The sequence below is a fragment of the Miniopterus natalensis genome, chromosome 11 (assembly GCF_054644295.1).
Source record: "Miniopterus natalensis isolate mMinNat1 chromosome 11, mMinNat1.hap1, whole genome shotgun sequence".
NCBI lineage: Eukaryota > Metazoa > Chordata > Mammalia > Chiroptera > Miniopteridae > Miniopterus > Miniopterus natalensis.
In genome coordinates, this window is record NC_142091.1 from 42439683 (window position 1) to 42466894 (window position 27212).

The 27212-nt window shown below is 41.2% G+C and overlaps 1 protein-coding gene and 2 pseudogenes across 1 annotated transcript; 1 reads left to right on the forward strand and 2 right to left on the reverse strand.

Annotated features, from left to right (window-relative positions):
• The first annotated feature begins 250 nt into the window (after positions 1-250).
• On the forward strand, positions 251-1540 carry LOC107540483 (proteasome subunit alpha type-1 pseudogene; annotated as a pseudogene).
• Positions 1541-12147: 10607 nt separating this feature from the next.
• Positions 12148-13154, reverse strand: LOC148091988 (developmental pluripotency-associated protein 4-like; annotated as a pseudogene).
• Positions 13155-14369: 1215 nt separating this feature from the next.
• Positions 14370-21662, reverse strand: LOC148091989 (interferon-induced very large GTPase 1-like). Its single transcript, XM_087822238.1, has one exon. It carries the CDS (start codon positions 21660-21662, stop codon positions 14370-14372), a length of 7293 nt encoding a protein of 2430 aa, XP_087678364.1.
• Positions 21663-27212: the final 5550 nt, after the last annotated feature.

Below are 27212 nucleotides of genomic sequence, written 5' to 3' on the forward strand. Positions count from 1 at the left end.
GTGATTATAGGATAGTATGTATACTATACATTATTATATATGCACAATTATACATATTTAACTATGGTTCCATATGCCTGGAAGTATTGTCATGAAACTGTTCACAGAAGTTCATCTGGGGGTGGGATTTTGTGTGTTCTTAATTTCCTTTTGTATGTTTTTCCACAATTAAACATTTTTTTTCAATGAATAAATGTTATTAAAAGTGATGGGCACACCATGCACTGTGCAGATGATGTTTTATTGAGTTGTACACTTGAAACTTGTACCCCAATAAATTCAATAAAAAAAGAAAACAACAACAAAGATTTTTTAAAAATTCCATCAAAATCTGATTGTGCAGACTTCCCTGTAGATGGCCAAGCAGTAGTTTTGGCAGGGCTCTTGATTGGCAGGTTTGCAGGAGATGACAGCCAGGACCATGTCTGAACCATGTTTTGCAACCAGTATGACAATGATGTCAGTGTTTGGAGCTTTCAGGGCAGGATTCATCAAATTGAATAAGCAATGGAATCTGTCAACCAAGGTTTAGTCACAGTTCTGCAATAAAAAACCCATGCAGTGTTGGTTGCATTGCAGAGAGCACAGTCAGAACTTTTAGCTCATCAGAAAAAAATTCTCCATATTAACAACCATATTGGTATCTCAATTGTGGGACTTAACTGCTGGCACTATACTGTTATGTAATTTTATGTGCCAGGAGTGTTTAGATTCCAGATTTGTATTTGATAGATCTCTTCCCATGTCTCATCTTGTTTCTCTAATTGGAAGCAAGACCCAGATACCAAAGCAAAGATACGACCAAAGACCATATAGTGTTGGGCTGCTTATTGCTGGTTCTGATGATATGGGCCCTCATATTTTCCAAAGCTGCCTATATGCTAACTATTTTGACTGCAGAGCTATGTTCATTGGAGCTTGTTCTTAATCAGCTCATATTTACTTGGAGAGACATATGTCTAAGTTTATGGAGTGCAATTTGAATGAACTGGTTAAGTATGGTCTGTGTGCTTTAAGAGAGACAGTTCCTGCAGAGCAGGACCTAGCTACAAGGAATGTTTCCGTTATAATTGTTGGTAAAGACTTGGAGTTTATGATTTACGATGATGATGATGTGTCTCCATTCCTGGAAGGCCTTGAAGAAAGGTCACAGAGAAAGGCACAGCTTGCTGAGCCTGCTGATGAACCTGCAGAAAAGGCTGCTAAACCAATGGAGCATTAAGTGATAATCCCCCAGTCTATACGTGTATTATCAAATGTGTAAGAATGCAGGAACATGTACTGAGGACAGTAATCTATACTTTGAACCAAAAGATGCAGTGGTAGAATGGTATGCTTTAGGAATCAGTCCAAATGTGAGTTTTTTCCAAGCAACTTTACTGAAGCTATCTAATGGCATGCATTTTTCTTTGCGAGCGTTTGTATAATCATTTTCTAGAAAATACAGTTATCTGTACTAATGTTTTTATATGAAGAACATTGTGTCTGTCGTTTTAAAGACAATTGTGAAATAAAATTGTTTCATCTGCTGGAAGAAAAATCTGATGGCCTTTCCCCATTATGCACAGGACAGTCTCCCACAAAAAAGAATTCTCTGACCTCAAGTGTCAACAGTGAAGTTTAAAAGAATATATCAGAGTTAACCTCATAAAGTTCTTTACCACCATCTGGTGGTTAGACAAGGGCTTGCAACTTCACTGTAGCTTCGTAGGGAATTCAGATGATTGAAGTAGGGCCTCAGAAATAAGATGGGAAGCCATAGGATGGATAGCTATAGTTTGAACAGGAGTCGGGGAAGAGCAAGGAAAGGTCGTGGTTGAGAGTGTCTGTGATGATATTACTAAGACCAATATTTGGTTGTGAGGCTACCAGTCTGTTAAACCCTACATTAGATTTCTAATTTCCAATTTCACTGTGACTCTAGAGACCCAGAATAACTAGATGTTGAGGCAAGAAGGGCATCCATTTGCAAGGCCTAGACTTTCTTATTTGACCCCATCCTTCTTACCCCCACACTGAAGGCCATGGAGAAGCAAATTTATTTTTGCTCTCTCATCAGTTTTACCTCTCTCTTTTTTTTACCCTCTAGATTTCTGTTTTCTAATAATCACTTACGAATGAGTTGCCCATCTGGCAGCTGTGTCTCATGCTCCTCTTCACTGCCCTCAACTGGGCTGTGGGCCACTGTGTACTTTCCTGCCTGCCTGTCACTTCTAGAAGGCCTACATTATCTCACCTCTTGGAAAAATGCTTCACTTTTCTGACAAGTGTAGGGAATCTTATGCAGCCCTGATTTCCTTTTTGTGCTGTTTATTTATTTATTTTTTAAATGTTTTTATTGATTTTATAGAGAGAGGAAGGGAGAGGGAGAGAGAGAAAGAGAAACATCGATCTGTTATCTCCTGCACCCGCCCTGACCAGGGATTGAACCGATACCTGAGTATGGGCCCTGACCAGAAATCAAACTGGCGACCTTTAGGTACATGGGACAATGCTCAACCAACTGAGCCACATGGGCCACGGCACACTGCTTCTTTATTCTATACAACCCTAATGTTCAAATCTGTTTAGTTGTAGTATTTACCAAGGCCATGTTCTGTTAACCATCTTTACAACTCCCTGTGGGTAAAGGACTCTTGGTTACCCCCTGTGTTTCCCTTGTTAGGGTAATTGCAGCCTCCTGGTTTGTAGTGGTTAAGTACTTACACATGATATCTATTACTTCGAGCTCTGTTTTCCCCATAGGTGTTAATAAGTGAGAAACACCATGGAACTTCTTAGTGAGGTTGGTGCCCCTCTTATTGGCACATTCCTAATGTCTTGGTGAATGTTGTGTTTTTTAGTCTTTCTCATGAAATGTGACCGTCTTTTGGTTCTTTCGGTCTTACATCATTTAACCATTCGAGCATGCCCATCACAGTGTAACCTTATATTTTTTCTTTTATTATCTTCCAAAAATTCAGGTATTTCTATTGTGTGCAGTGTGGGCTTTTGATCTCTCTAAGCTTCTAAGAGCCTCCCTACTTTTAGTGAGTTTCCTTATGACAGTGAGCTTGTCCAATTCCCTGAGGTCTTAGGCTATGCATTAAATGTTATATCCTCAGAATGTGTCCCCTAGTCAATGAATTCTTGCATATCCAGTCTTATGTACTAACTCCCTTGATTGAGCACCTTCAAAATCCAATCCTAGGGTACTCCCTTGGCACCTGCTGATACATACTGTATCTCTCTCATATTGATGTTTCTCTCTCTCTCTCTCTTTCCCTTCACTCTCTCTGAAAAGCAATGGAAAAAATATCCTCTGGTGAGAATTAAAAAAGAAAGAAGGAAAGAAAGAAGGCTGAGGTAATATTTGTCTTTGATATCCAAAATGGATTTGGCCATGTTTCAAGTTGAGGACTCCGTCACAGAAATGTAGCACATCATGGTCAGGTAGAAGAAGAGCCTTTGCAAAGATGCCCTGAGATTTCATTTGCTGTGGGTCCTCAGTTGAAACCCCTTGTGTTGCCAAAGGCCTACCATAGCAGAGTGTGTGGACTCAGCCTTCAAGTAGTGTGGACTGCTGGGCCAACTTTCAGGGTGGAGGGTGTGGCAGTGAACTCAGGGGTTGTGCCTGCAGCTTAATCCTTGGAACAGCATCACCAACTCAGGAACATTGTCCCTGCCAAAAGTCTAGACCCCAAGTTCAGTAGTGAACTCAGCAGTGGTGTTCTGGAGAATTTTCAGCAATTAGGTACACAAAGGAGAGTGCTTGCAGACACCAGTAGGTGGCAGTCACCACAGCAAACTTTTCTACCAAGCTTGGGGAGAGATTCAGGGTAAAGATTGAGACTTTATTATTTTTCTCCTTCTAACTAGTGGATGGGATTTGGGAGAGATATTATATTCTAGACAAAAGTAAGGAGAGTAAAATATTTCTCTACATCATCTGAATTGTAGTGTAAGCCTTAGGATTCATCTTAAATTGCCCTTTTGCAAGGTCATTCAGATTTCTTTTTGGATAGCTTTTAAGAAGGGTAAGAAAGGATCAGAGAAGTACTGTGCATATCAATTTACCTTTCTTTCTTCCTCTCCTCACTTTTCCATTCTTGTTTCTGATCTGTCTTTGAGTCTGGGAAGTTTAGGGGGAACTTAAACTGGTATCTATAGCCCATTTGCTCCTATGTGATTTTTCTTCTCTCTCTTCAGGAGAATGCTCTCCAGGCAGGAAGGTTTACGATAAATACCTCCACTTAGCAAACTTTTACTGAAGATTCAGTACATACAAGGGCCTGTTATAAATGTGGTATATAGAAAACAGAAAAACCTGACCTTGGTTTACACATAGGGAGCAAGGAAAATAGGTAAATGGTCATTTAAACAAATGGTTGTTTTAAAGAACCACTTGAGAAAAAAGGAGTTGAGACTAACTTTTATGCTGACTCTTTCTAGGCTCCTGTCTGTGAAACTATGCTGGACCCTCTATTCATTATATTCTCTTTATCTTTTGCTAACATTTCTGCCTTGCATTTCCTTGCCACTTCTTATATTTTATTTTGTCTTTTCATTTTCCCTACCAGTGTGTGTACATCTTTGGAACAAGATCAGTGTCTAATTCACTTTGTAAGCTCTGGGTCCTGGCAAAATTCTAGATACACAGAAATGTTGAGTGTGAAACAGTGTCAGTCTCAGCCTGTGGAAAGATGGATGTTCAAAGGTGTTAACTGCAATGCTATGTATAATAGTGAAAATGTAGGATCCTGGTTGCCAACCAGTAGAGATCTGGTTAATTACATACAAAGTGATGTTATGCAGGTATTACATTAATGATTGATATAGAACAATATTGTTGATATCAAAAGATGTCCATAGGAGATTTTGAGTGGAAAAGATTATGGGAAATTATGTATACTATATATTACTATATATGCAGAATTGCCTGTACTTAACTGTGTCCATGTGCCTGGAAGGATAGTGATTAAAATGTTTGACAGAAGTTAAACTGATGGGTAGGATTTTCTGTTTTTTATTTCATTTTGTATGTTGGTCACATTTTAAAAAATATTTAAATGAATAAATATTACTTTTAAAACAGAAACACTAGAGATTTCTAAAAATTCCATCAAAATCTGATTCTCTTTCTCCTATTCAGAGTCCTTCAGGGTCTCATTGCATATGGCAGTTCCCAACTGGGACAACCCAAATGTCCTAGGGACACTTGGCAAAGTCTAGATAAATATTTGGTTGTTATGACTGCCAGGGGTGCTGCTAGCATCCAGTGGGTAAAGGCCAGGGATGCTGTTAAACATCCTTTTTTATACAGAACAGTTCCCCACAAGATAGAATTATCTATCCTCAAATGTCAGCACTGCAGAAGTTGAGAAATCTGTCAGATTTATCCTTATAAAGTTCTTTACCACCATCTGGTGGTAAGAGAAGGACCTGCAACTTCCCTGTAGCTTCACAGGGAATTCAGATGATTGAAGAAGGGCCTCAGAAATAAGATGGGAAGCCATAGGACGGATAGCTATAGTTCGAACAGGAGTTTGAACAGGGGAAGAGCAAGGAAAATTCATGGTTGAGTGGGTCTGTGATATTTCTAAGGCTGATATTTACTTGTGAGGCTACTATTCTGTATTTGTAAACCCTACATTAAGATTCCCAGTTTCCAGTTTCACTGTGACTCCAGAGACTCAGAATAACTAGGTGGTGAGGCAAGAAAGGATTTGGGTAAACTTTGTGGATATAAGTTGTCAGAAGTAGAGGGGATCTGCAGTTGCCCCCATAGGCACCACCCTAGGACATAGGATGATAAAGCTGCTCGTTTAGGAATAATTCCAGCCCAGAGCATGTGGGACCAAGGAAGGGCTCCCTGTTTTGGCTCATGTTACCTACCGCCTCCATCTCAATGTCTCCTAAGGAACCTATTTGCAAGACCTGGCCTTTATTTGACTCTACCCTTCTTACCCTTACCCTGAAGGCCATGTAGAAAACAAACATCTATTCTTGTGCTGCTCATCAGTTTTACCTCTTTTATTCACATTCCACTTTGTTTTCTAATTACTGTTTAATAATGAGTAGTCCATCTGGCAGCTATGCCTCATGCTCCCCTTCACTGCCCTCCCCTGGACTTTGGGCCACTGCTCACTCTCCTGCCTGCTGGTCACCTTTGGAAAGCCTGCATTCTCTCACTTTTTGAAAGGATGCTGTTCTTTTCCAATCAGTGTAGGAACCTATGGAGCCCTTATTTCCATTTTGCATTATTTCTTTATTTTCTACAATCCTATTATTCAAATCTATTTAGATGTAGCAATCTATACCAAGTCCATGATCTCTTAACCATCTTTGAATTCCCTGTGGGTAATGGACTCTTGGCTGCCCCTCTATTTCCCTTACTAGGGTAATTGCAGCCTCCTGGTTTCTAGTGGTTAAGTGCTTGCACATAATTTCTATTCCTTTCCAGCTCCATCGTCCCAGCTCTGGACTGATACTCCTACGATCACCCCTGGCCTTCAGAGGAGAGCCACCACTGACCTTCTTAGTGAAGTTGGTGCCTCAGTATCACATTCCTAATGGCTTGGTGAATGGTGTGTCCTTTGGACTTTCCCATGAAATGTAACCCTCTTGTGGGCCTTCTGGCCTCATGTAGCATAACCATTCCAGTGTGCCCATCTCCCTGTCACCTTTAACTTTTTTCCCTGCATTGTCTTCCAAAAAACTGAGCAGGCATTTCTAGTCTGCCCAGTGTGGACTTTTGATTTCTCTGCATCTCTAAGGGCCTCCCTTCTTTTCGTGAGTTTCCTCACAACAGTGAATTTGTCCAATCCAGAGGTGATTGCTTAATCATTGAACCTCAAATCCTGAGAAAATGTCCCCAAGGTGATGAATTGTTGCATATCCAGTCTTAAGTTCTAGCTCCCTTGACCAAGCACCCTCAAAATCATGTATTAGTGATACTCCCTTGCCACCTGCCAACACATACTAACTAGTTCTTGTGGCTCATTTTGGGTATAATCTCTTTTCATTTTTATCAGGTCCAGAGGTCAGCAACTCAGATCTTCTGGGATTTTACTTTAATGATAGGCCTGCAGCCAGGAGAGCTTTAAAGTGGCTTCCAAGGGAGCCCCTTGTTGTCTTGAGAGGAAAGGCTTGTGCAATGTCATCCCCGCCTGGGGAAGTGCCAGCTCTCACTGTGGAGGCATGGGCTTGCTCTGTTAGCTCTGAGGTTTCAGGGGGGGCTGCAGACTTAAAATCCTTGGGGTATTCACTGAGATATCCATTCCTTGATCCAGGTGGAAGCTAGTGGAAGCAGATGTGAAAGCAAACTGAATTACTACAGAGCTTGTGAGAATGAAGGGGGAAGCTCAGGGAAGTGGTCAGGCAGGTTAATCATAAAAGGTCCATGATATTTTCTAACCGAGGAGATTAATGTTATGTTCTAAATGGCATTCTTTCAATCTGTTTTATACTAATTCTACAAATCTGTTTCTTTTTAGAAGAGTTCTGCTTGTGGAATGGCAGTGTGAGGAGCTTCATGGATCCATTCCTCACTGTAACAGCAGAATTGGTGAAAATTATTTAAAAAGCCAACCAATTAAATTTTCCGGAAATTGTCCTAAGGCCTTACAGCCAAGGAAGGAACATTTTTTCAGGAAAATCTATTAAACTTGGTAACAACACTTAAAGAGTCTATTGATTGGGCCATGACTGCTCCATCCCTTTACTCTGAAGAGTTGTGGCCAAGAAGATGGGGCTTCCTTGCCCCACATCCCAGACAAGGGATAAGGTTTCTTTCTGAAAACAAAGGTCTCACCCTCTACCTTTCCTGTTGTCCATCTTGGCTAGAATATCACAGATGTGACCTTCACTGACCATCTGTTCTTCCACTTTCCCCTCCCCAATTTCCTGTACTTTCGAGGACCAAAAAACCCCACATTGCTTCCTGGAGAGGAGAGACAAGGCCGAGGTGTGCCGGCAGTCACCCCAAGAGCTTCAGAATCTAAGAACAACCCTATTCCCATTCCTTATCCAAGTTTAATAGAAACCTTCCACCCAGGCCCCATCTCTTTCTCTGAGGTTGCCTGTTCTCTCTCACTTCTTGAGCATGTACTATCACTTTAAAAATTTTACTGTGTTTTGCTAAATCTTTCTGTCATGCTCGCGAATCCTTTCTTGGGCCGTGACAAGAATCTGTACCCTGTATCGGTGTTAGGCTTCCTTTGGCCTCTGCGGGTTCCACCCGGCATCACTACTACCACCATCTAACATATTGGAACACTTACTCTGTGCCAGGCATATGCATTCTCTCAAGTAATCCTTACACCGCTATGAGGGGACACCATTTTACAAAAGAATAAAATGAAGCAGGGAGAGGTTGAGTAACTTACCTGTGGTCACACAGCAGGTAACTGGTGCAGGCTCTACGCAAAACCACGCAGTGTAAGTCCCGAGTTTGTGTTCTTCACCCCACTGCAAGCTGGCATTTCCCACCTCTCAAACCTGACTCATCTACTAATCTATTCCCTCACTTTAAATTGCTTCTCCCTTCTTCCTTCCCCTTTTTAGTTTTTACTGGGATAACTATTCTAATAAATCATTTGCATGTGATTCTCTGTCTTAGGTCTGATTGAGGAATCTCAGACATGTTACCTTCCATACTGCTTCAGAATTGTGACAGTGGCTTCTCTACGTCTTTGACTGGCTGGTTAGTGTTGCAAATAGTGGTAACTACTGATAAGGTATCAAAGGACATCAACACCTTAGAGGTGCATTTTGAGCTGTAAGTTCAAATCACATTTATTGAGAACTTACTGTGTTCTCAACTGTGATTTCTCAAGGACCCCTTGTTGAATATTCCTGCCAGTGAAGTCCAGATGAGACTATCTGAGCCTATCAATGTGGCTCTAATAAGGTGTTACTCAAAAGCAACAGAATAAGGATCTTAGGAGAAGCACTAAAACGTTATAACAACATATGCTTAGAGAATTGCTAGTGTTTGGCACTGTCCTAAATGCTTTCTATACAGCAGTTCATCTATTCTTTCCAACAACAGCATGAGGAATGTACTAGGCTGCAGACAGGGCACTTGAGCACGGAGTGGTCACATTACATGCTCCAGGTCTCACAGGCACCACTACAAAGGTAACAGTTTTGGTGATTGTCATGACAATGTCAATGATAGTACAGATGCTTTCCTTCACCCCCTTGTCCACTCATGCACCACAGCACTACCAGAAAGGGCTGAATAGCTTTTTCAGACCTTAAAGAAAGGTTAGGAAGATTAACGAGAATTATAATTTTGAGGGAAGGGGGAAAATGGTATGTTTCATGTGTCTTTCCCCATAGTCCAAAGGAAGAGCACTCCAAAACTTAAGGGGGGCAAGTTTTATTCACATCCTGTTGTTGTCAGCTCAGGCTGCCATAACGTAAAACCAGATTGGGTTTCTTATACCAAGAAATTTGTTGTTTGCAGTTCTGGAGCATCTAAATCAAGATTCTGGCTGATTAGTTTCTGGTGAGGGCGCTCAGTCGGGCCATAATCTTGCTGTTTGACAGCTTCCTTCCTTGGTTGGTTCACTTGGAGAGAAAGGGATCTCTCGGATGCCTCTTCTGAAAAGGGCACTGACACCATCACGAGGGCCCTGTCCTCATGAACTCACCCCACCCTAATTACATCGCAATGTGATTTATATCTCTAAATCACATTGGGAGTTAGGACTTGAACAGGTGACTTTTGGTCAAACGTTTAGTCCATAACGCACCCCATTCCTACACTTTCTCGTATTTATATTCTCCCCCTGAGAGACTGTCCTACTTCAAACTTTCTCACTGTGAATTTTCATTTTCATTTAAGAAACTCATCTTATTGCTATTTGATCTTGTCTTAGAATCCATCACCCTCTTGGCCCCGTTCCTAGAGGCCTTGTGATTCCTTCTTTCCCTCTGCACTTGGGATCTCTTGCTTCACTTACTCTCCAAATTCTCTAAATCTACTAATGTGATGACCCCCAAGTCCTGGGTTACTAAGTTCCTCACTTTCAGTGACCCTTGTGAGAGCCACTTCACTGACCATGTGAACCTGACCTCTACTGCCCCTGCAGGTCTGACCCCCTCTATTCCTGTGAACTACACTTGGCCCCAGTATTTCCTCCTCTTGATGGTCACGTGATTCTCACCCCTACTGACTCCGTTTCCTCCTCCAACATGGTGCTGAGGGCATCTCCCTCAGTGACCCCAATCCAGTGACACTGTAATCCCCACAGCCCTGATCCCACCTTGGTGGCAGCTGTACTCTCTCCAGTACTATCACAGAAATCCCCATTCCTACATAGTCATCTTCTCTCTGTCCCAATGTACTTCTTCCCAGTTTTGTTTTTATACCTTGAGTACAGCTTCTTCATCTCAGATAATAATCACACCACTTAAATGCCTGAGGAATTTACCAAAGATCTTTTTTATTTATATGCAATAATTTTGGGTTGAAAATCAAAGTTAATATATATGATAATTCTTAGTTAAAAGCCAGTATGGATTCAGTAAACAAATTAAAAAACCCCACACTCAGTACATGTTATCTGAAAATCGCAGTTTTCAAGGAGGAAGACATGTGAGAGACAGGCATCAGGCGATGAGGTGTTCTGTTGCTGTCGCCATTTGAAGATGATCATATTAGGAGGTCCTTCCAACTCTTACTGGGACGGTTTTCCAGAGAACAAAAAGGAAACCATACAGTTTAAGAGCACACACACACACACACACACACACACACGTAATTTTTCTGTTCTAGGATTTCTTCCATAGACGTGGGTCATTTGACCTCAAACTGAGAGTTTGCTTGAAGTCCTTTGAGGGTACAAAGGCAGCAAATTCGGCACTTTTATCTCCATGCTCTGAAGACGCAAGTTTTGGACTACTGTTCCCTGGATTGTCTGTTTTCACAGGCTATGGAGGGGTAGAGAGTGTGCCTGAGATGGAAGCCAATGGATGCTCTATGTCCAACACGAAGAAATTCTCTCCTTTGTGTCAGGACTCCTTTAACTCATCAGCTTTGAGAAGCCAGCATAAGTCATTCTTTCAGAAGGTTTAGGTTTACAGAGTGGACGTTTATTTCCTCTTCAGGCTCTTTGTTGGTTTTAGAGTGTTTTTCGTTTTTATTCTGGTCAAAACCCTATGGCTTAAATAGTCTGAAAAGTCTCAAGGGTACCTATTGATAAGCATTTCCTTACAGTTTAATAACAAAAAAATTCGTATTGAAATATCAGAACCTAAAAACTATATATATTCTTTGATATGTCATTATTGAAGCAATAGTTTTTATTTTTTAAAGTGTATATTATTTATGACGCTGGAAAAAAAATGAACACTAATCATCATGCTTTTTGGCTTAATCTTACTCAGTTAAGAGCATTAACAATAATTTGCATACAACAAAGTTTATGGAACACAGCAGATGAATTACTTTACATACACATTTTAAACTTATTATGTACTTATGACTCAGAAGTAACCTTGAGCATTTTTAAACAGCAAAAATATACAAAACAGTTACAACTGGAACTAACACCGGCAAAGTGCCCTGTGTTTTTATCCCAGAGACACACCATAGAAATCTCAGGTTAAGAAAACTTGGAAAAATGCTTTGTATCTTAAGAATGTGTTTTGGGGGAAGTGGAGAAAAATAACAGCTTTTCCTTTGGCTTAAGGTAGTCAGCAGTTAGAAGTTATTCAACTCAGAGTTAGGAGGCAGCAGCCCCTTAAGGGGTCAGAATTCAGAGGCAGGAGTCCAGCATGGGTAGGAATACACCTGCTTCCACATCACTCCCTTCACAAAGTTCACTTCAGATTCGCTTGGTGAGAGCTGCTGGGGTCACTTCTGCTTCAGATGGGTAATCACTGGACGGTGTGAGTGACTTTTTCATCTTAACTGCAATGAATGATAATTTGTGAAATGCTTGTCCGTTTTAAAACACAAATGTCTGTATCCCAGCAGGCACTGTCAGGAGTCTGAAGGTATCATCTGCTCCCCACTGGTCTGTGGGCCTGTAAGCAGGGAGCATGGGCGGTGTCCCGCAGCCTGGAGTTCAGCTGTCAGTGGCACCATGGATGATTGTAGCCACCTTTCTCCTATTAATTATAATCATAGAGGTACTTTTTCTGGGCATTATAATCTCACTGAAGCCTTTTCATTAATACCTTATTCCTCGGTTGTGGGCTCTATCCCTGGTCCTGGTTGGGGCATGTGGGGGAGGCAACCAATCGATGTGTCTCTGTCACATCGATGTTCCTCTCTCTCTCCTTTCCATTCTCTCTATGAATGCATTTGGGGCACAACTTTTTGTCCTCCAGGTGTGGGGGTGGAAAGTTGCAGGAAGGTGGCAAGAAGGGTGCACACACTTTCCCTTGTTTTTCAGAAACCCAGGCTTGCCCAGTATAAAACTGTAGTTGAACCCAACCCTCTGTGTCTGCAGGGAGACTTTTCCATGGACCACACACAACGACACCAGAGGCCTCCTGTGGCAGGCCATGGTCTCCATCTTCCCAGTCATGGCTGCAATTCTGCTCCAGGAGGCAAACACAGCATCCGGGGTGGAAGTTGTCACGAAAATATGGTCCATTCCCTCAGGGAGAGCAGTAGCACCCCCTTCAGCAGCAGGCACCCCCTCCTCAAGGAGCACAGTCCCTTCAGGAAGACCAAAACTTTTCAGAGTCATTTCCTCCTTTTTCATCTTCAATTTCCTTTGTGATTCAGTCAACGTTTTGGCCTCCTTTGCTGTGTCAGGAAAATCCTTTTGATTAGGGTAAGCCTGTTCGCACAACCTCTTATACACTTCCAATTTCATGCCTTTGGTGCTCAGCTTTAATTGCTGGCACCAAGCCCTCAGGATGTCTCAGTGAAGCAGGTTAACTGGTGGCAATTTAATGGGCAGTGGAGGAACTGGTGGCTTCTTGTGAACTCCTACTCTTTTATTGTCTTGTGCCATCTTTTGTGGACAGGAAGCTTTGTCATCTTTCAAAGATCTCTTTTGTTTGGTCTCCTTCCCAGAGGTTCTTTGTACACTTGGTTCATCAGCAGCCTGATGTTTCTCTTTAGCTTGTCCTGGTTGGGATTTGCAAGCCTTTTTCCCCTCTCCTGACTTCTTTGGGGAGTTCCGCTTGTTGCTTTTTGCATTTTCCATGCTCAGAAAAGAAGTTGAGGTTCAGAAAAAGAAAATCTTCTTACTTCTGAAATGGCCCCTGGCCCCAAAGTAATAGTTTTTAAAACCATTAATGGTGTAATCAAATCTGACCTTGTTCACAGCCTTGATTAAAATGGCCCTTTTAACCTGCTCATAAATCTTGTTCCAAAAGTCAGTCAGACCTTCTTAGACTTATATAAATACTGAACTTTGGATACTTAAGGTTTTGTGAACAATTCTTTAAAAATAAGTTTTTATTGATTTTTTTTTAGAGAGAGAGGCAAAAAGGAGAGAACATCAATGAGAGTGAGAATATCGATGGGCTGCCTCCTGCACGCCTCCTACTGTATAGTGAGCCTGCAAGCCGGGCATGTGCCCTGACCAGAATTGAACCCATGACCTCTAGGTGCACAGGAGGATGCCCAACCAACTGAGCCACATTGGCCAGGGCAAAGAACCATTTTTTTTTTTTTTTAAAGCATGCACAGGGAACTGTGAAAAGGACAGGGACAATGAAGGTGATGATTCAATGAGAAAAACAGTTATTTGTTTTCTATTTCCCATATTTCCTTAATGTTTCCTAGATTGATGCAGGCTCTAACCTGGTCAAGTCTGTGCCATTCTTTCCCAGAACACAATATGTCTAAATATCACTATGCTTGGGAATCATCCTTTTAAGAATACTTTTCCATTCAAGGGTTAGTAGCTATTTGTCAAAATTTCAGAGATGAGAAAAAATACACTTAAAAAATAAAGGCAATTTGTAGGTTCCAGCCAACAACAGTATATTGGTTTGGAATAGTCATGTGACTAATCTATAGAAAATTGGAGCAGTCTGCAATGATCGTGATTTACCTCTATGAAAGTGACTTTCTCTGAGATTTTATAAAGCATTATATATTTTAAAATAAAAAACTTTTCTGAATAATAGTTTAAAATATGAAGTAGGTATTTTAAATGGATATTATTTGATTTTTATAATAATGTTAATATTTTTTAGATATTTGTTTTTTAGCCAGAAAAATTTGAGACAAAGAGAAAGAAGTCCTTTCACAGGAAATTGTCTCTTGAAATGTTGATTGATTTATCTTGCAGTGTTTTATTTGAAAAATGTAAATAATGTAGGTTGCCATTGAGAGGAGGAGGTATTTTAGGATTTTTCAGGTACTGTGACTTTTTTTTCAGGTTCTGATACTCTTTTGTGGTCATGGAGTATTATTGCTTTTTCAAGTCATCAAGCACATCCTGCTTTGTGATTCTGGCCCATGCCTCAGGGATTTCACCTCTACCTATAAATTTTTTCTGATATTTTTCTTCTAGGTTTGATCTGAAATGACAGATAAACCATTTCCAGTATGGCTGGGCAGATGTGTCTGGGGTGATGCTCCATGTGGCATATTCCCCTCCTGCCCGGCGATACTCCTTATATGGGAATCTCATGGTGTCATCATCATTCAATATAAAATGACTGTTACTTCCTACCAAACTGGTACAGTAATCAATGACCAACTCTTCTGTTTTATAAAATCGCCATCCATTGATACCCTGAGGACGATGGAAAGGAACACTGTGGTCTCCATCGTGTGAAGGGATTGTGTTTGTACAAATTGCTCCACAGAAGGGACACTGTTTCCAGCAGCCACAGAGATGTTCAGAGAGCATTTTCTGAATGTCAGGAACCATTTCTTCCACAGGTGTATTCAAACACTTCTGTTCTACTGTGTTCATTGCGGGATCCAAAGCTTCACTCATGGCTTCTTTGAGAAACTCAATATCTTTTATCTCCTGGTGTTCAATGCTTATCAACTCTTTTCGTGGAAAGTTCAAGTTACTCCCTAGGTGATCACAGAAAAAATCCAACCATCCAGATGCAGTGCTGCTTTTATCTTTAGCTATTGCTGTGGATTCATGAATAGCTGAGAGGATGGCATTCTTGATGTCACGTACACTTATTTTTAGAAAAGTCTTTATTTTTTCACTTCTTTGTTCTAAACAATATATTTTAATGTGGTTTTCAATGTAATCCCTAAAAAATGATTTAGGATGATGAACGTACTCCCAGTAAGCATCAAAGTTTTCTTTTTCTGCCAGGAAGATAAGAATATGTTTCTCCAGGTTAGCTCTGTTTCCATTGAATGCTGGGCAGGTAGCTCGCATGTCCCCAGCAATTGTAAGGGCCATTTTTTCCCAAATGGTGGTGTAGACAGCAGGAGTGAGTTTGTTCCACAGAAAATCAACAAATGTTTTGATTGAGGTTGCTCCTTGACAAGAGATCTTAAAACTCATGAAGAAATCCCCTTTCTTGCTTTCCAAATAATTTACAGGGTCATTTACTCTTTTGAATATTCTGTGCATCTCCTCAAACTTTTCTGATGCTCTTTTGAATAAACACATAGATAAGTCAATTTTATATTTACTTGTAAATGTGTATCTTTCCTTAGTGTGAGCAGATTTCACCTCCTCTTCTATTATTCTCAGGATTTCATGGAAATAATTTGGATCGTAATCATGCTGCTGCCTCTGAAGGTGTTCAATAGTTTCATTAAATCTTGATAAAATGTGGTTAGTGGTCTGATTTATGGATTCTTTATCATGCATTTCTAATTGCCTTGGAATTAGGTGAAATCTTTTGCACATTTTGACATGTTCAGCATAGTTGATTTTAAATATTTTCCCACAACCTTTCTTCAGTATATCCACCATGTTCGTCTCCTTTTTAAAATGTTCCAAAAGGATGCCTTCAGAATCCACATCAATCTTAGGCTCTGGAACTGGAAGGACAGTTGAGGACACAGCATAGACCCATTTTTCCCAAAGTTGATCAAATTTGGAATGTAGCTCTTCCTCACTCAGTTCTTTGCCCTTTACAGTTAAAGCCAATTCTCGGCTTCTGTCCAATAATTCCTTTTCATAACCTGACTTTTTGTTATCCAATGTTTTTTGACTCTTTTTATAACTAATATGTCCCTCGGCTTTACTTTTGCTGTCTAAAATAAGTGCTTCTTTAAGGTTTATTAGCTTATTTTCAAAACTTGCTTTCCACTGAATCAGTATTTCACTCTCTGGATCTTCATTAAAATATTTTTCAAGTTCTTGCTTGATGGATTTATATTTTTCTGTAACTGGAACCTCAAGTACGCTTATTGTGAGTGTCTTGATTTTTCCATTCTTAATCTGGTTGGTCAGCTGGTTCTGCAAGTCTAGCACATGACTCCTCAGCTCCCAGGTCCAGTTGTTATACATGGTTTCCAATTTGTTCATGGCCATGACCTCTCGGGTGTTCCTGAAACTGAAAATAAAGTTCTCATTCACCAAGGCTCTCCACAAATCTTGAACTCGCAATTTCACATCTGATATCTTCAATATGCTCCCCTTACATTCCTGTTTGGCAGCCATAAGAATTCCACTTTTCAGTTCCTGGATGTTGTGGCTGTAGCGAGGATTGGGAGGGGCCATTGGGGGATTGCCATCCCAGAGGTGAGCAAAGTAGTAGACATGAGTATTGACGTCAAATTTAATGATATCACGGAAGCCAGTTACATCTGAGCACTGTTCTTGCTCAGCTGCAGTCACTGCCATTTCATCTAGTTTCTGCTCTAACCTCCTCCTTCCTTCCATAGTTTGGTCTTTAGCTGTGACTTCCCCCACATTCTGATGGACAAAGAGGCAACTTGGGGAGATTTTCACTTGTTTCATCCTCATAAAAGCTTGGACAACTATTTGCAGAATATCTTGCATTTCTGATGGATTTTCCCCAAAAATATTGATCAGAGTCAAGTTTCCAAGTCCAATGACAAAGGTTGCTAACTCATTGTCATGATTTTTAGATTTGTTGCTGAGTTCTGGGGCCCGAAGTCCCTCTGTATCCACAACAAGCACAAAGTCAAAGCCCAGTTCCTCTGTGAAAGTCTCCTCTACCTTCAGGAGCTGCATGTAGGCCCCCCGGGTACACCTCCCGGCACTGACAGCAAACTGCAGCCCAAAAAGGGCATTCAGCAGGGTGGACTTCCCTGAGCTCTGCAGGCCAAGGACAGAGAGAACAAAGAGCCGTTTGTTTCCAAGTTTCTCAGAGACCTTGTCAAAAAGAGCTGCCACCCACTTTAGAGGCACATATGAAGCATCCCCATCCATCAGCTCAATGGGAACACCAGATATCATCAGATTTGCAGCAATCTGGGGAAGGGAGAGATAAAGATGATCTCTTGTAGAGGAAACTTCTTCTAGAACTTCATAGATCTGGCCAATTTCTCTGAGAAATTGCTCAATTCCTAAGGTACATTCACTTATATCTATGCAGATATTTTCTATCTCTTTTTGCCAAACTTTCAGGTTGTCACTCTTTGGTGCCTTTTGCTTTTCTGTTTGTATCAGTGACCACAAAGTGATTTTCTTTTCATTCAGTTTTTCCAAGTGTCCTGCAGTCAGGTTGTCCAAAAACACACTCAGCCATTGCAAAAAGTGTGTGGTTTGAGATTCTGAATGATTTTGAAGAATTTCAAGGAAAGAGTACATTAAGGCGTTGAGAGGGAAGGCTCTGGTCAACTGTTCACGCCGTATATTTTGTTTTTCTGTCTCAGTTTCAGTCTTGTGTTGTTCAATGCTTCGATTCCCCTTTTCTCTCAGGTGATAGAGTTCTTTGTCCTTCTTACACCAAAGATGCCACAGGTGTCCTTGAAGGGGTAGTAAGTTTCCCTTCACCTGAGATATATTCATTTCCTTCAGTAGGGCCATTAGGACCTCTGCCTTTTCTTTACCTTCCTTGCATTCTGTCTGGTCTTCATCAATAAGGAATCCTTGCTTGCGAGCAATCAATGTACAGTCCTCTAAGCTAAGAGTAGTCACTGAGACATCTAGCAAATGCCTGATAGTGGAAACTAGCTCCTCTGTTAATTCTGCTTCATTTCGGTTCCTGATCCCAATAAACACTTTTTGGTTAGAATTACTGGCCCTGGTTGTTTCCTGGTCATCAACTAAACAAATCAAAGGTCTTGCTGACTGATTCAGGTGACGGACAATATTTCGGTTTTCTTCATTTTTATCAGAAATGGACATGAGGACAACAATGAGAGAAGAGACCTCCTGCAGGAAGGTGAGTTGCTTCTTATGTTCCTTTGCATCTCCATGAAGATTGGTGAAGGTCAAGCATCTGTCAAATCTGTCCTCTTCTTCCCCCCCAGGACAGAACCAGCAGATTTCCACCACTCCTCCCATCAAGAGACAGTGTTTGGTGCTCCCTCTGCAATGTCGGTGGAAAAAGACATCGTGTTTATGCTTACTGAGAAGACAGTTCATGATCTGAGATTTGGAAGCAGAGAAGCCAGTTCCAACTCTGATAAAGGACACGATGGGGGTAGACACACGGCACATCTGCTTGTTCTTGTAATTGATCTTCTCCTCCTTTGGTGATTTCCTTGGTTCCTGCCAGCTCCTTCTAATTTGGCTGAGAGACCAGAGAGAGAATTCAATATGAGAATTGCAGGGATTAGGTATGAGAAGAGGGAGGGCAAACTGGCAAATGGAAAGTTTGGACAAAATATATTGTCTGGCAAAATCGTCTGCACAGTGAAGAATTGCCATCTGAATATCCATAGGGTGAATATGGGGCCTAGGACTAGTGGCTGAAGGAGCAGTAGGAGCATCACTGTCTTCAAACAAGTCTCTATATGGATCAATAGCCTCATTTTCCTGATTTGAGGCACTTGGATAGACTTGATTCTCTGTGTTTTCATCATTCCTAAAGACCACATATCTCAGCCCATAGTCCAGCACTTGTAGCTTCTGAAGGAAATATAAGGGAAGCTCCTTTTCAGATCTGGGCTGGGTGTTGTACACAGAAGTCTTGTTGATCAGATGGAACTTAGCTCTGCTCATCCTTTTTGAGTAATACTGTTCTAGGTCTAGACGCTTGAGTAATTCGAGGAAGGCAGTATCTTCTATGACTTCTACTTTGCTATCTTTATTATCATGTGGTTCCTGGGATTTTTCCTTTCCATGGAAAATACTTTGGAAGTTTTTTCTTACCTCATCCATTTTCAATGAAGACATAGTGGCTTCGTAGTTACCATCAATGAGGAATCTCAAGTCTTTCTCTAGGTTTTGCCAATCGTGATCTGCTCCAGGTTTGGAGAGGACATACACAACTTCTTTTGACAAAGTTTGGCCCATGTGACATCTTATTAATGCCAAGCGCTGTTTCTTCTCTTCTGGAGAAACAGCTGTGACTCCAACAGTTGCTGTAAGACCTGTGAGCACCAGGAATGCCTGAGCCCTGTAGGTGCAAACATTTTTGAGCTCCTGGTACTTATCTTGGGCAGTTTGCATTTCCTTCAGTAGGAAGTGTAACTCATTACATCCCAGGAGGTACTGAAACTTATTGCTCACCACATCATATCCTGCCCCAGCTGCAATGGAAAGTAGCAAGAGCTGTGTGTCTGGCTGCTGTGTTTTTTGTAGGTGATTCAAGAAGCAGCCAAGAGACAAGCTGACGTCATAAGTGGCCTTCCTTTGAGCTTCTTCCAGTGTTTCTGCAGACTCAGATTTGGCCCTCACTTCCATGAGGTCATTCAGGGTTTTCTGTAAGATTTTAATTAGCTCAGGAAATTGGGAGATGCTGGTAGGCTCTTGCTGTGACTGTGACTGGAAGATCCACTGCATGATGGAATGAGCTTGAGGAAAGCTTTTCACTCTGTAGATGTGAGGATCCAAAAGGCTGCGCAATTGAGATTTAATGAACTCAGTTTCACCAATGGAAGATTTTTGGCAAAAGTTAACAGTGTTTACCAGAAAACTCTGCAGACCACAATCTGGGAGGCATATGTTAACCCAAGTGTCATAACCTTTAACTTTTTGACTCAACATTTGCATGAAATTTATCAGTGTTTGAAGCTGCTTTTCAGGATCAGATACCTCCCAGGATTTCACATCCTCTAGGAAAACCCTAGCTTCCTCCCTGACACTCAGGAATTCTTCTCCATCCTGGATCTGGGCAGTGAGGCCAGTCAGAGCACTGTAGCTATCTTTCAGTAACCTAGCTACCTGAAGAGGATCTTTAAAATCACTTCTGTAGTTAGAGAGAATGATGTCCCAAATAGGCACCAGCTGAAGTCCCCGGTCAATGACACACCAGGTTTGATTACTGGCAACTAGGCCAGCTTTCCACTGGAGAAAGCCATTTGCTTCTGGTGGGCCACCTGTCTGTGCCACAGATAATTGGACTTTGGTTTGGAGATTTTGGAAGATTGTGCTTTCGGCGGCAGTTTTTGAATGAGAGTCTGACACCTCTGCACCTGCAGCTACTTTCACTCCAAAGCCACTGTAGCTGCCTCTTATGTAACCATTCAGGGCCTCTGCTGACTGCTGTTTTACTTCTTCCAGCTGCTCACTTTGGAAACCCTCTGAAACGGCTTTCCACCAGTAGATTCCTCCCAGGTGCAGAGGGCCCTGGTTGGCATGAGAGCCAAACCTGTGGAAGAAAGCTTCAGTCCTGTGCCTCAGCAAGGTGAGTCTGCCTGGGTCTGCAGGCTGTCCCAGAAGGTCTTCAATGCATTTCAGTTCCTGGAGAGCAGCCTTGGAGAACTGGAGCTGATCAATGGGAAAGTGGCAGGAGGCAAGTGGGACATAGCTGAACTTGGTAGAGCAGAAATAAGAGTGATCAGAACGTGATTGTTGGGTTTCCATGGATTCTGAATGTTTGCTGTGGTCCATACCAGCTTCCAAGGTAAATCCCCAACCTCTGCCCTTGACTGCGGCAGTTACACTGAAGCCCAACTTCTCTATTGTCTGGGTGAACATGGATTCTGCTTGAGAAGATGTAAATTCCTTGGTTTCCATCCGTGTGCCCTGCTCAGGGCCAAACAATAAGAACTCCTTGGGGACACTGAGTACCTCTTCTCTCTTCTCTATAAGCCCCTTTTGGTAGCTGGTTTTGTAAATTCCCTGCAGGGCCAGCCCTCCAGATGCCCACCTCACCAGTTCTCTATCTGGGAGGTTTTGCCTGTGAGACAGTGTTCCCTCCATGAGGTTGAGTTGTCCCTGCATGTTTTCCATCACTTCTCTTAGGGATTTTTCAGGTGGTGGCCAGTACTCTTTGGGAATCTCCATTGCTTGCCTCAGCTCTGCTTCTTTTTTCCTCACTGCCTCTTCTTGTCGTTGCCTCCCTTCTGACACTAAGTCTCTTAGCTCTTGGGGCACCTGCTCTGCCTTCTGCCTTTTCTTTATCATTTTCACTTGAGACTCCTGTAACTCTGAAAGGCTCTCTGCATGTGATAGGTTAAGCAGCTTCTCCAGGGCCCTCTTCTCCCAGGAATGTTGTGCCTGGGATTTCAGTTCCTGGAGATCTTTTTCTTCTAGGTGTTGTAAGGCCTGGACACAGGTCACACCCAGGTGTTCCTGCAGCTTGGGCAACCAGTACTCTACTGCAAGTCCTACTTCTCTCAGCATCTCTTGGAGATCTTGCTTCATTTTGCCTTTGTGAAGGGGCTCACCAGGGGTGAACTTTGCTGATTCCATGACTGTGGAAAGAATACACTCAGTTAGCTTGTCATGACCTGAGGAAGCGTCAGCCACATGGAAGAAAGTGTAAGAATACTAAAGATGCAATTCTTTAGGGCTTTATCATCCCTTCCTTTCATTGTTCCATCAAATATATAAGTGTTTAATAAAATTTGGTGTGTGTGCATATGCATGCACGCAAGACATCTTTCAGTGTGTTCTCAACATGGACTGTTTTTGTAGTTGCAAGGATGAGTTTTAACATAATAGCCTGGCTTTTGGCACATCCTCTTTAAACAGGATCAATTGCATGGAAAGTATTAAGCTGATGGCTGCAGTTTTAAAATATACATGCATTTGATAGCTTGATGTTTACTTTAAAAACAAGAGTGATAACACCAATAATTATACATCAGTTTCTATCAAACTTATGTTGAATGGTTCCCTTCTTCTCTCTGTCACTTCTTATGCCATTTCATAATACTTATTTACTCTTCTGTCCTTTAAAATGCAGTTCTTAACATCAGCATTGTGGTGGCATAAGATGTTTCTTAGTTTTTGTCTCTCATTTTATAACAGTGAATTAGACATCTATTCATAAACAAATGCTCCTCTGTGGGAATTGTGCAATCTAGCACCATATGCCAAGGGGTATCAAACAAGTCCCACCCACCTTAGTCTCTGGTAATAGGCAGAAGACCTTGGTATGGTCTGTGGAACAAGCAGGGCCAGTGAATCTGCCTGAACCATCTTAGCATGGTTGGAAAAAACCTTTATAATGCTGACCTTGGCAGATGCCCAAAGATGAGAGAGAATTTTTGGAAGTCCAGTCTTCCCAAGGAGAGATTGCAGCATGAGTTTGGTGATATTACATGGGTGAAACTATCCAGTAGTGGCAATCTTTCCAGTGGGGAAAAGGAGAGTGGTTAGTGAGTGCCTGGGTACCCGCAGTTGTGTGGGACATGGCTTGAGAAACACATTGCTTTCCTGCAGCACTCAGAGTATTATGGCAGGACCTCTATGACCAGCGAGAAGGAAGAGATGGGAAAGATGCAGAGAAGAATATCAAAGGGCATTAAAGAGATGAGGTTCCTGTTGATTTTGCTCAGGACTTCAGCACGAAGGCCTCCCATGTCCCTCTGAGAGAACCTCACCTGAGGATCTCCCCACTGGGTATGCAGGCATTACCAATATCCCAAGTGCTAAGCCCATAACTCCCCTACATTGTGGCCACCCGCTTGTGTGCACACCTTTGTTCAGCAGGGAGAGCTAATCTGGAAAATATAGTGAAATCAGAAAAACACACTGGGATCTGTGTGCAAGAGAGAAACAACACACTTGGGCTATAGCACTACCTTCTAGAAGACAAAAGAGAAGTTTCCAGTAGCCAACCTGGTGAGTTGTAAGAACTGGAGATGACATAAAAGTTTAAGAATTCTGCTACAGGAGAGAGCTAGAAGAGGAGCAGGTGTACCCACAGAAAGGCATACAAAACCCAGATATCATAGCCTGGGCCTGTGGTGCAGACTTTCTTGGAAGGCCGTTTTTTTTTGTTTTGTTTTGTTTTTTAAACATATCTTTATTGATTTCAGAGAGAGGAAAGGAGGGGGAGAGAGAGAGAGAAATCAATGATGAGAAAGTCATTGATCGGCTGCCTAGGCCGCAACCTGGGCATGTGCCCTGACTGGGAATTCGACCCCGATCTCCTGCATCCTAGGTCAGTGCTCAACCGCTGAGCCATGCCTGGCTGGGCTTTTTTTTTTTTTTTTAAACATATCTTCATTGATTTCAGAGAGAGGAATCTTGGAAGGCTCTTGAAGAGGTCTGGGCAGTCTTGGGATAGAGAGATGAATGGGGTGAGACTGAGTTGTGTGGCTCTGGGATGAGGGCAGTTTTTCCCTTGCACACCCAACTGGCACCACTGTTTTTGTGCCGAGCCCTCCCTTCACATGGCCAAATCTTGGTCTGTTTTAGCCTAATAGTGTCTACTGGCTTCACTCATGACTCCCCGAGACCCTACTCTACCATAAAGGTCTGCAGTCCCCTGGCAAGTGGTGTCAGGCCTTGGTATACCCTGAAACTTGCTGAGTGGCTCCACACTCAGCACAGGCACCAAGTTTGAATCTGTATCAACCTGCTGAACACCACTCACCCCTAACTAGTGACTCACTGAGAACCTTCCTCACTCAACTTGTGTGTAGCCAAGGGCTTTTTAAGTGACTGAGCCTCACAGGTTGCTAGCAAGTGGAGGAGGATCTTGGGATGCCTTGGGCCTTTTGATGACCTGCCCCTAGGTCCAGTGCTGGTGGAAGCCAGCTTTGGTACATAGATTGGCCACTCCCACACTCACCCAGGCTTAGCAGAGGCAGCCACAAACTGTGGATTGCTTTGTAGCTTCATACAGGTAGCACCAGGCTGGTCACAAGGTGTGCTTGACATTGACCTGCATCAGAGTCACTCTCAAGACGCCCCAGAACCAAGGCACATCATAATTAAAATGCCAAAGGTCAAAGACAAATACAAAATCTTATAAGCAGCAAGAGAAAGACAGTTAGTTACCTACCAGGGAGCTCCCACAAGGCTGTCAGCTGATTTCTCAACAGAAACATTTCAGGCCTAAGGGGACTGGCACAAATATTCAAAATGATGAGAAGCAATTATCTACAACTAAGACTACTCTATCCAGGAAGGCCATCACTTAAAATGGAAGGAGAAATAAAGAGTTTCCCAGACATAAAAAAGCTAAAAGAATTGATCACCACCAAACCAGGATTACAAGAAATATTAAAGGGTCTTTAGGAAGAACAGATAAAAAAATATGAATAAGAAAATACGGGAAAGAAAAAAATGCTCCCTGAGAAGGTCAAACAAGTAAAATCAGTAGATCAACCAACTACAAAGCTAGTATCAAGGTTTAAAGAAAAAATTATGAAGCTCATGTGTAATTACAACAATAAGATAAGGGATATACACACAAAAAAGGAAAATTAATGACAAAAACTTAAAATTGAAGGGGTGAGTAAAAATTGTAGTGATTTTAGAATATGTTCAAACTTAAGTAACCATTAACTACAAATAGACTGCTATAAGCATATATATGAAGCACATGGTAAGCACAGACCAAAAATCTATAAGAGATAGACAAGAAGTAAAAAATTAATCTAAACATAACACTATATAAAATCACTGACATACAAGAGAAGAGAGCAACAAAATAAGGAAGAAACATAGAAGAACTACAGAAACAATAGAAAACAACCAATAAAATGACAATAACTACAAAATTATCAATAATTATTTTATAGGAAAATGGAATAAATGCTCCAATCAAAAGACAAAGGGTGGCTAAATGGATAAAAACACAGGACCCATACATATGCTGCTTACAAGAGACATACTTTGGATCAAGAGACACACACAGACTGAAAGTAAAGTTATGGAGACGTTATTTCATGCAAATGGAAATGAAAAGAAAAACTGGGGTAGCAATACTTTTGTCAAACAAAATAGACCTTAAAATAAATGTGGTAACAAGAGGCAAAAAAGGACATTTTATAATGGTTAAAGAGATCAATCCAACAAGAGTATATAACTCTTATAAACATCTAGACACCCAACATAGGAGCACCTAAATATATACAGCAAATGTTGATGGGCATAAAGGGAGAGATTGACAGTGAGACAATAATAGTAGGAGACTTTGACACTCTTCTGACATCAATAAATAGATCATCCAGACAGAAAATCAAAAAGGAAACAGTGCCTTTAAATGACACATTAGACTAGATGGACTCAATTGAAATTTTTAGGACATTTCACGGCAAAGCAGCACAATATACTTTCTTTTTAAGTGCCTATGGAACATTTTCCAAGATAGACCTCATGGTAGGCCATGAAACAAATCTCAATACATTTAAGAAGACTGAAATCATATCAAGCATCTTCTCCAACCACAATGGTATGAAATTAGGATCAATTACACGAAGAAAAAGAAAAAAACACACTAACACGTGGAGGCAAAATAACATGCTATTAAACAATGAATGGGTTAGCAATGAGATCAAGGAAGAAATCAAAAGATACCTTGAAGCTAATGAAAATAAAAGCACAACAATCCAAAATCTATGGGACACAGTCAAAGTAGTTATAAGAGGGGAGTTTTTTTTTTTTTTTTAATATATCTTTATTGATTTCAGAGAGAGGAAAGGAGAGGGAGAGAGAGAGATAGAAACATCCATGATGAGAAAGTCATTGATCGAACCCACAACCCAGGCATGTGCCCTGACAGGGAATCGAACCCCGATCACCTGCATCCTAGGTCGACACTCAACCGCTGAGCCACACCCCTCCGGGCAGGAGGGGAGTTCTTAGCAATAAAGGACTACCTCAAGAAACAAGGAAAAATCTTGAACAATCTAACCATACACATTAAGGAAGTAGGAAAAGAAGAACAAAACAAAGCCTAAAATGAGTAGAAGTAAGGAAATAATAAAGATCAGAGCAGAAATAAATAAAATAGTCTAAAAGAATTAGAAAAGATCAATGAAACCAGGAGCTGGCTCTCTGAAAAGATAAGCAAAATAGATAAAACTTCAGTCAGACTCATTAAAAAAAGAGAGAGGGTAGAGGCCCAAATACATAAAATCAGAAATGAAAGTGGAGAAGTGACAATGGATACCACAGAAATACAAAGGACCTTAAGAAAACACTATAAACAGTTATATGTCAAAAAATGGGACAACCTGGAAGAGACAGCTACTTTCCTACATTCATACAATCTTTCAAGACTGAATCAGAAAGAAATATAAAATTTGAACAAACGGATCACTACTAAGGAAATCAAATCCGTAATAAAAAAACTCCCAATAAAGAAAACTTCTATTCCAGATGACTTCATAAATGACTTTTACCAAACATTTGAGGAATAAATACCTAGTCTTCTGAAAGTATTACTAAAATTGAAGAGGAGGGAAGGCTTCCAAACTCATTTTACAAGGCCAGAATTACCTGGATACCAAAATCAGACAAAGACACTTCCAAAAGAGTCAATTATACGCCAGTATCTTTGATGAAAATAGATGCAAAAATCCTCAATAACATCTTAGCAAACCGAATTCACTAATACATGAAAAGATCAGATACCATGGTCAAGTGGGATTTATTCCTGGGATGCAGGGTTGGTTCAATATTTGGAAATCAATTAACAAGATACACCACATAAACAAAATGAAAAATAAAAAATTACATAATCACATAAATGGATTTTGTAAAAAGCATTTGACAAAATCCAATATGTATTTATGGTAAAAACTCTCAGCAAATTTGGCTGGAGCAGGGGTGGGCCCATCTGGCCTGAGGGTCATATAAGGCCTGCAAAATCTTTTGGTCTGGCCCTGCCAAGGCAGTTGCAGGCGGGACTCAAAATTCAATAAATCTAGAGCTTTTTTCATAGCAACAGTAATTTTGTATGGCCCGTGAATGATGTTATAAATATACAAATGGCCCTTGGCAGAAAAAAGTTCCCCACCCTGAGCTAGAGGAAACATATCTCAACAAAATAAAAGCCAT

Coding starts and splice junctions, on each gene's coding strand:
- LOC148091989 (XM_087822238.1), bottom strand. CDS start 21,662: ATGGAATCAGCAAAGTTCACCCCTGGTGAGCCCCTTCACAAAGGCAAA.